At 34.7% G+C, this 10,125-nt stretch overlaps 1 protein-coding gene across 1 annotated transcript; it reads right to left on the bottom strand.

The window, feature by feature from the left end:
- Positions 1 to 303: 303 nt before the first annotated feature.
- On the bottom strand, positions 304 to 4,424 carry LOC11414841 (uncharacterized). Its single transcript, XM_003592116.4, has 4 exons — positions 4,086 to 4,424; positions 3,635 to 3,790; positions 1,564 to 1,629; positions 304 to 1,001 (listed from the first exon to the last, which is right to left on the bottom strand). Exons 1-4 carry the CDS (start codon positions 4,221 to 4,223, stop codon positions 333 to 335), a joined length of 1,029 nt encoding a protein of 342 aa, XP_003592164.1. The 5' UTR covers positions 4,224 to 4,424; the 3' UTR covers positions 304 to 332.
- Between the last annotated feature and the right edge of the window lie 5,701 nt (positions 4,425 to 10,125).

Here is a 10,125-nt window from a genome sequence, read left to right as displayed (position 1 = left end):
TGTTTCATGAGCTTTGAGTTATTTGTTTACTTTTATATTAAATATATGGTTGTTTATATTTTATATTTATCATGTAATTTGTCCAAAAAATGATCAATCCTGACGATCCCGCTACTCGCTATCCCACTTTTGGGGTCGGCCACTCCACGCCGCTGTCTGGGAGACCTAGGTACATACTCTTTGGGGTGAGCTTTATTTTAATGAAAAACTTTATTGGCTTCTTATAAAAAATATTACGACCACTGTTGTAAAGTCCCCTTGTCTCTTTAAACTCGGTTGTCTTGGAAAATGAAATTCCAGAAGTAAAGAAGAGCAAAAAATATATATATATATCATTTCATGAGATCGAGAAATACAAAAGCATTCCACAAACTATGCAACAACATTGATGGTAAGAGGTTCCTAGACCGTACAAATACAGCACCCATCACCATGCCAAGAAATACAAGTGGCAGCATCCTCTGAATGTTAAAATGTGCGAAGGCAAATGCTACTGAGCTAACTAATACCGCACTCCACACAGGCATGTACCTGGTTAAAGATGGGAGAAGGAAACCACGAAACACAATCTCCTCCCATATCGGGGCACAAACTGAAACTACCACAGCATAGAGGGCCATTGCCACAGGGTCTCGTGCTACAATGGATTGCTCTACACTCGAGACCGTAACTGGAGCATATTGAAGAACAGGCCACAAATTTAGGTTCATTTGGGACAGATGATTGATGAGGGGGAACATGAGGCAGCCCAAACCGACATCAAACTGCCACTTCCCTTTGAGTTCAAATTTGAACCAGTCAGACGAGAGTGGTTTAAACTTTTCAAGACAGCGATGAAGTATTGCTATCCCAACCATACCTTCGGCAACATCTGTCAAGAGACTGTACAATGCTTGGCCTCTGTATGAAAGTGTTTCTTTTCTAATCCCTGCTGTGTAAGCTAAAAACGGAACTATCCAAGAACCTACCAACCAAAAAGAGCAAATCCAAAGGAGCATAACCTGCAGAACCCGACTTAGTTTGCTTCCTAACATCGTGATTTCATTAAAACAAAATTATGTTTGTGCATGGAATAGGAACATAATTGTAATTATGACATCAACAACCCTCGTCAAATCAACTACTATAATAATTAAAAAAGTTGAACTATTTTTACATTTTTACCACTTGAATTTAAAAACAAAAACAAGTTGTTTTTCATTATTTTATGTTTGTTTAGATATTTTTCTTAACATTCTGTCAAAAGAATTCTTCAACATTAATTTGTGAAAGATTAACTGATTGATTTTCAGCAATTTTTATTATTGAAACTGGTAAAATAACAGTGATTTTTAACCACAAATCATTATTTGTCTCTAAGAAGAAGCAATAACTGATAATTCTTATCAATTTATCAGAAAGAAACAGGAAGAGGCAAGAATGGACATTTATATGAAACATAGGAATGGACATTTCTACGGTGAAGTGGCAGGAAGGAATCCACCATCGGAAGTACCGAACATACTTGAAGCATAGATAACAGTAACAATGATATACAAAGTGATAAGAAAGGATACACTTTACCTGAACAATGGTCTTTGCTGTCCAAGGAACTTTCCAGGGTTCAACACTAAGAACGGTATGTATAATCTGGAATGTTAAAAACAATACTTATATTAATCCCGACACTCTAAATATGTTTCCATTGTTAAACTGCAAACTTCGAGACAAACAATGAAGAGTTAAAAGCAGATGGCTGTTTGATAATTGAATAATACATATTAGCAAGAAATGCATATGTGTGTGTGTGTGTGTAGACACGCACACACACCAATATTTAGGTCCTTGAGATTTGGTTTTAATATAACAATTGCAATACTACAACCATATAAATTCTAGAGCTTATCTAATTCTAGAATCTAACACTATTTAGCAAAATGAAAACCCCATTTTTATTCAACTCTTCTAGAAACATCAATTCTCTTTCATATTTACTTTTTCAGTTTTTCTCTGTCCGCTCTAAATTCTCTTTTTCTTCTTTGTTCATTCTCACAGGACTGTGTAAAGTCTTGCTTTTTCCCCTCTAACATCATAGACTGCCTGTTGAAACTAGAATACTGAAAATGAATTTGGTTCATGACTGTGAGTCTGACAATACCTATTATCTGTTCAGTTGAAAACTCTTAAGATACCCAGCCAAAGAATTGGAAATTGAAAGACAAATGAAGAGAGAGATAACATAATTTCATAGAAAGAGGGAGAATAGGAGAGAAGACCGCCCTCTAAGAGTTCCCCCTTCTACATTAGAGCCACTGACGGCTCTAATCACGCAACGATTGCAAATCTAAATGCCTCTCTACTCAAATTTCTCCTATTTATACAAAGTATTCCCTTTAACTCCTTCACTGTCCCTATTATCCTGAAGGTTTCAATCTGAAAATTGAAAATACAGGACACAAATTTTCCATGTCTGAAAGTGGTAAAGGTATGCTGAAATTTCATTGTTGCGATCAGTCTGTGAACTTCAGCCTCTGGACTGGCAAATTTGATTGCCTTGATTTGCAATAATATGCCCTTCTACAACAGAACCCCTGCTCAATTTACTCAATGTCTTCAAATCTAAATGCCTTTCTATACTCTTATTTCTACTTTGTATAAAAAACATTCCCTCTGAGTTTAACTACTTACCTGTCCCTATATCCTAACAAAATCTTAGTATAACTTTAACCACGCCTTTAAAACTAGGAAAGGAACCAATCCATTGCTAATATGGAAAGGGGAATGAACCCAAACGCAACTACAGGTTCTTCAGATGCTTCCCTGGAATAAAATCAGAATGGCATGTCAATTTTGTCTGGAACATTACAAGATGTATAAAATAGTGATCCGGTAGACACGGCAGATGGGTAAGGCTTAAGAATATGAAAATTTTGAGCTAATTGAAACAAATTTCTTTACACAACTACATCCTTGCTACACATATCGCAATAAAAACCTAAGCATTTTTTCCATCAGAATGGACTAAGATAACTGAATAGCTAACCACAATATGTCAAAGAAAATATTCAAAATGTTAAATAGCTTATGGAATATTCCAAATATTTTCATCGGACAAAGATTTTATGAAAAGTTATGAATAGATTAATAAATCCTTAAGATTGTATTAAGGAGCTCATAATTGCTTCATTCTTACATCTCCCCCACTCAGTCACTGCTTATACAAATTTTGGCATAACAGGGTAATGTTTGGCTTCATCAAGCACATGATAGAAATGAAAGAGCAACCTACTGATTTAGAACACCTGCAATGGAAGAGTCTAGGAAAGGAACAGACTCAGAGGGAATCTATTATAGACAGTCTTACTTTAAATTTGCAAGATGCCGATTCGACAACTCAAACTCAGGATCTCTAAGAGCATCCACAATGGAGCTCCCTTATAATTTTTTAACGTCGATATTGAATAAGCACCCAATTCCTCCAACCGATGATCTCGAAAGTATTTACTAAATGAGTCCCACTAAGTCATGTGATAGTAACTCTAACCACTATGACAAAGCTCCCCTTTAAAGCAAAAGCCATATACTAAGAGACATAGGAAACAAATCACTTCCTAGTTTATTATACCAACTATTATATGCATAACAAAAATAATACCGTGTGAAGAGCAGTAAGCCAATCTTTTTTCTTCAAGTCTTTCGGCTCGTCACCTTTAAACTTGACTGAATCTTGTGATAATTTATCTTCTTTAAACTCAGAGTCAGTACTCTCTGATGGATTATTTCGATGTTTAAAACACAAAACTCTCCATTTCTGGAATGAAAAAAATGATTCAACCAAGATTAATTCAAATGAAAAAGTAATTATAATTGAAACTAAAAATAAACATAGCAAATTAGCAATTCAACTTCATACACCAACTAACTAGTGATCTCACGTATCAATCCCACCATTCAATTAAATCTCTAAACAGTAATTAAAAACTCCAATACCAAATAATAAATAAAAACAATATTTTTGTTGGGAAATATAGTGAAAAAGCAAAGTTGAAGAAATGGGCAGAGAAATATGTGTAAGAAAAAGAGAAAGGGAGAGAGTGGTTGCGTACGTTAGTAGATAAGGTGAATGATTGGAGTGGAAAGGGAGAAGAGATAGTTGGATTGAAAAGTGAAACCCTAGAAGAAGAAGAATTGTGACGGATAGGGAGAGAGAAGGGGGGTGAAGAAGAAATAGTGGTGGTGGACATGGTTATAGCTATTGGCTAAAACAACACCAAAACCAAAACCTTCACCGACGGAGATTGATTGATGAATAACACTTCCAGTAGTACGCATCAGAACGGAACCAAAATCCACAGACCCAATGCTAAGGATGATGTCTTATCAATTTCACAAACCTTTCAATCATTTCTCTTACCCCTTCCTCACCAACGAATTCAATATTCATTCATAGTTTAATATATGTTATTTCTGGGTTTCCCCACGTAATTTTTTATTTTATTTTTTATAAAAATATTTTGAAGGCCATTTAAAAACAAAATTTTTGAATTTTTTTTTTGAAAATGACCTATTAGAAGTGTTTTTTGAAATTTTCTTTTACGAGCGTGCAAATCAAACTGAAAATTTTATAAAGACAAAAACCAAAAATGACATATATTATAGGATGAAAACACTATTAACTATTTAACCCTTCATTCATTGTCACTATCATTCTTTCTTTCTATCATCAAAATTTTAAAAAAAAAAAACATAAAATCAATGACTGAAAATTTTAGAAAAAAACATCAATTCATGAAACAATTTTTAAGTTAATTGTATATAAAAATGAATAATATTTATAACTCATGATATGAAAAAGAATTCATTTTCGATGAAAAATGAAAGAGTAATTATTTATTGAATTTTTATGAAATTTGGTAAATCTTTTTTTTACATGTAGCTGGACTATAAATTAAGTGACCAATTCTTGAAGATAAAACATAACAAGAAAAGAATGAAGGATCGTGAGGCTACATTTAATAGATGGAAAAACAGTAAAAATAAATAAAGTGGTCAACTGGATTCGAAGAGTGTACCACCGAGAAAAGCTCCTAGAACTCAAAAGAAAGTTGGTTTTAACACCTTATCCTTCTGTTTAGTTTTATGCATAAAATAGAAGCTACTTGATTTGTTAAGAGTTTTTCCAAATTTCTATTTGGCCCTCCTTTTACTTTTAAGAAGAAGTGAAGGAGAAAACAAGTGTGGCCAAACGGACTCTAAGTATGTACACTTAAAATCATTTTACATTATCTACTTAAATTGAGTTTACATGACTTACTTAAACTAGGTTTAAGCATGTACACTTGAACTCATTAATTTCTTGAATTCAATCATTTGATTCATGTTAAAAGTTTTAAAGCTCATGAATGTGAATTAATCTCATTAATTAATTGACATGCACAAAATTTTGTACTAACATATTAAAAGTAAATTACTCTCTCTCTCGTTCCTTTAAAAGATATTCCAACCCTCATGTGCGGAAAAAAAAAAAAAAAAAGACCTCTCATCCCATGTTTTAAAACATGCATAATCCTCCATTCAAATATACTGAATTATATATTTTGATCCCAATTTATATATATTTTTGTTAACTTCCTTTTAACCATGTTAAACAATTATCAGGGTTGTCTCTAAAAATTCGGAGGTTCGGTTCTGGGAATGAAAAGAGGTCGGTGAAAAAATCAAAACATATTTTTTTTTTAAAAAAACAATGATCTATTTATATTTTTTAAAAGATAAATATAAGGTGGCGGGTGGTACACCCAAAGGTGAAAATGATTACCGTATACATGAGGAACCCCCACCTAACACCAAAAGCAAGAGGACCTAATTCTAATAGGCCTAAAAGGCTAAAACAAAGGGACAGAAAATGGCTGGGGTATTAAAAAAAATTGGAGGACAGTAGTACTAGTGGATATTAAAAAAAAAAATGTGGCCCATGACTGAGGGAGGCCCAGCTCTGTTGAGCTGTTTGCACCCCCTCAGGGCCGAGCCTGACAATTATTAGTTTACCAAAATAACTTCTTTTTTTCAACAATTCATCCATCGATTTTTTTGGCCATCAATGGAGTTGTAATCCCTTGCTCTTATTTTTGAAGCTTCGAAGTAGGTCTCTCTATAGTCCTCCTATCATGTAGAGGTTAGAATACAGACACAACAACAATAACAAAGTGCATTATCTTTTTAAAAATTAAGAGGAATATATTAACGTCAAACGCGACACGACTGACAAGATGAACAATCCATATTTGAATGAGAAAGATGGAAGATATGATAGTGTACAGAGATTAGACAAAGAATGTCAATTTGATAAAATAAAAAATTGTTTAACAAGGCTAAACAAAAGTTAATAGAATAATATCTCTCTTCTCTCAAAAGTTAATAGAATAATGTAAATTCAGAACAAAACATATAACTTCGCATATTTGAATGGAGAATTGTAACAAAAATAAAATAAAAAATGGAGCATTGTGTATATTGTAATGCAGCTACTGTTAATGTGTCGACTGAATCTCCCAATACTTTAATTGATGATGGTGTAGGGGAAGCAGACGAGATCAGCTTACGGACCACGTCATGTCCACCAGGTAGGGATCGTTTTGCAACAACGGGTCCGTGGAGTTTGGAATGGGTAAAGAGCCAAAATCTTGATATTGTTGAAGGTAATTTGTCTTCCGCGAAACATGTCTCAATTAATTCTTCTTCTACAAGTGGATCGCATGTTAATAAAAAAAAGATAGTGGCTATCTGCATCATACGACGCAAAGTATGAGGCGTATTGCTCGGCTACCGACGAAAGATCGTGAAGATGTTTTACGTGCTCTAACAAGAAATGTTAAAAAGAGGATGAGGCCGTGTGGTGACACTCAGGTTCAAGCTATCTCAAAAGACAAAGTGGCACAACAAAGTGTTTCTCAGTCATCTGTTAATAATGACTGGGAGAATTGGTTGGTGCTTCATGGTACTGATCGAGTGGCACAGGAGGATGTTACGGGGATAGGAAAGGAGATTGGACTAAAATTTGGCGGAGATAATAATAATATGTTTGATGTTTTGTCTAGTCTGAGACGAAAAAATAAAGAGGGTGTTGGGAAGGGGAAGTGAGTTAAGGGGGTGTGGGAGTGGAGGTAGGTCGGTTTTTGGTGGTGGAGTGGGTGTAGATTTTTTTAAATGAAGCTCATTTCATGGAACGTTCGGGGTTTGGGAGGTTTTGAGAAGAGGAGGGAGGTGAGACAGTTGGTGACGGAGAAAAGTCCTTTTATTCTATGTATTCAGGAAACAAAGTGTGTTATGTTTGATGATATGTTATGTAAATCTATTTGGAGCGATGCAAATGTTGGTTATTCTTTTCAGCCTTCTCTAGGAGCCTCCGGCGGTTTAGTAACTCTATGAGATAGTTCACAGGTTGAAATATGGTCGACTACTTCTTTTGATCATGTGTTGCTGATAACGGGTCGTTTTTACAAGTCAAATGAGCAATTTGTTGTGCTCAATATTTATGCACCTTGTGATGTATCTCGTCAACACTCTCTTTGGGTTAATATTTCCAGCAAATTGGGTACTTATGCTGATAAAAATGTTTGTATCTGTGGTGATTTCAATGCGGTTCGTAGTGTGTCAGAAAGGCGAAGTGTGGGGTCTATTCAACGTCATTTAGGGATGGCAGGTCTTAATCAGTTCATTGATGGTAATTTGTTGATTGATTTACCTCTTCGGGGTCGCAGTTTTACTTGATTCAAGGGTGATGGCAAGTCTATGAGGTTTTTATTATCTGAAAAGTGGTGCTTAACTTGGCCTAATTGTTTTCAGCTCACTACGTCAAGAGGGCTGTCAGATCACTGTCTGTTATTGCTATCGATTGATGAGGAAAATTGGGGGCCTAGATCATTACGGTTGTTGAAATGTTGGGAAAATTTTCCAGGTTATAAAATGTTTGTTCGAGATCAGTGGCACTCCTTTCAGCTGGAGGGATGGGGCGGCTATGTTTTGAAAGAAAAACTCAAGTTGTTGAAATTGGCTTTGAAAGATTGACACCTTAGTTCTTGGGTAATCGACTTCGTTCTATTATTGGGTCGGTTATCCCGGATTCTCAATCTGCTTTTGTTAAAGGTCGCCAAATTCTAGATGGTATCCTGGTGGCTAATGAGGTAGTCGACGACGCTCGCAGATGTAAAAAGAAATTGCTTCTCTTCAAAGTAGATTTCGAGAAAGCGTATGATTCTATAGACTGGATTTATTTAGATGAGGTGATGTGCAAGATGGGTTTCCCAGTTTTGTGGTGGAAATGGATAAAAAAATGCATAGGCGCGGCTACGGCATCAATGTTAGTTAATGGGTCCCCAACGGACAAGTTTCCTATGAAGAGGGGGTTAAGGCAAGGCGATCCGCTTTCCCCTTTCCTTTTTCTCTTGGCCGCAGAGGGTTTCAATATTTTGATGAAGACGTTGTCCGATACTCATCTCTTTCACGGTTACAAGGTGGGTTCGCCTATTGTAACACCCTATTTTATTATTTATTTATTTTATTGAGTTTAGATGTCTTTTTATAATTTAGTCGATTTATTTTTATGACTGATATTTTGTTATGTTATATATTGGTATTTATTAGTATAATATATATGTTATTTGGTGTAGAAATATATATGTTATGTGGTGTAGAAATATATTTGTTATTTGGTGTAGAAATATATATATGTTATCTGGTGTAGAAATATATTTGTTATCTGGGGTAGAGATATATTTGTTATAGAAATATTATATATATATATATATTAAAATTGAATATTGAGATGTGAGAGACAGATTTGGAATAAGGGAGAATATGTTAGGTTTATAAAAGGAGAGGTTAGGAATAGAGAAACATGATACGTGAAAACATTTTTTTGGGAGAAAAGAGAGAGAAAACCAAGAGAAGAGAAGAGTCGGAGAAGAGAAAGCGGTAGAACCTTGCGATCATCTAACCTAAGTTAAGGGTGGGACTAACCTTCTTTAATCATAAGTATGTAATCTTGAAAAAGGATTTAACCTTGTAGTTGTTAATAGGTTTTGATATTGTAGAATTAGGGTTTGAAACTAAAATTGATTGTAGAAAGAGTAGATAATCCGATGAATTAGGTTGATAATTGGTGATTTTCTAAAATAATGTTTTGGGGTCAAGTTTTATATGGTTTTGAGTGCCTTATCATGTATAGAAATGGTTAGACAAGTTTTGGAATCAAATTTGGGCATTGGGAAGTCAAAATTGGGATTTTGGGGTGAAAAATGGTTTTTTCCCGAGAGCTGCAGAGTGACAGCATTTCCTGTTTCATGTTCTTGCGTCTTTTTCACACGTTTCTGTTTTGAATTGGTCTTTGGTGTAAACATGAAAGTTGTAGATAATTTTGTTAGATTTCCCGTGGCTTTGGTTTGCCTTGAAAATGATTTTTAGTTTTTGAGTTATGATGAAAATACTCTAAGGAGATCTTAGTGAAATTTTATGAAAATTCCGCATAACTATTTCTAGGTCAACCCAAAATTTATGGATTGTCTCCAAACTTCAAATCTTGTATACTATGAGTACAATTAAGGTGTTTAAGAGTATTAACCTATGTTATGATGTTATATGATGATGTTCATGATTGATGAATTATTATATGAATGTATACGTTAATGAATATGATGTCCTATGATGTTGTCCATGATTGATGAATTATTATATGAATGTATATGTTGTCGCTGTTGTCGTCAATGTCGTTAAAGTTGTAAGTTCTTGTTCTAAGTTGTTGAAGTTGTTAAAGTTTTTGGTTGTTGAGTCCATGCATACTCATTAAAGTTGAGGGTTTGATGCCCTGTGAGCCTATTTGCTCTATTAAGTTGAGGGTTTGATGCCCTGTGAGCCTATTTGCTCTATACGTTGGGGGCTTGATGCCCTGATTGGTACCACATGCATATTGCATTGTCAAGTTGATGTTGATGTTGGTGTCGTTGCATTGTCGAGTTGATGTCGATGTTGTCGCATTGTCATTGTTGTCAATTGCTAATGAGTTGTTAATGAGAAACTATGTGAAGCATCAATATTATTTATTGTTGTTGTTTATGTTGTTTATGTGAAGCATTGTTAATGATGATTTGA

Source organism: Medicago truncatula, chromosome 1, assembly GCF_003473485.1.
Source record: "Medicago truncatula cultivar Jemalong A17 chromosome 1, MtrunA17r5.0-ANR, whole genome shotgun sequence".
Classification (NCBI taxonomy): Eukaryota; Viridiplantae; Streptophyta; class Magnoliopsida; order Fabales; family Fabaceae; genus Medicago; species Medicago truncatula.
This window is presented reverse-complemented; position numbering and strand designations above follow the sequence as displayed.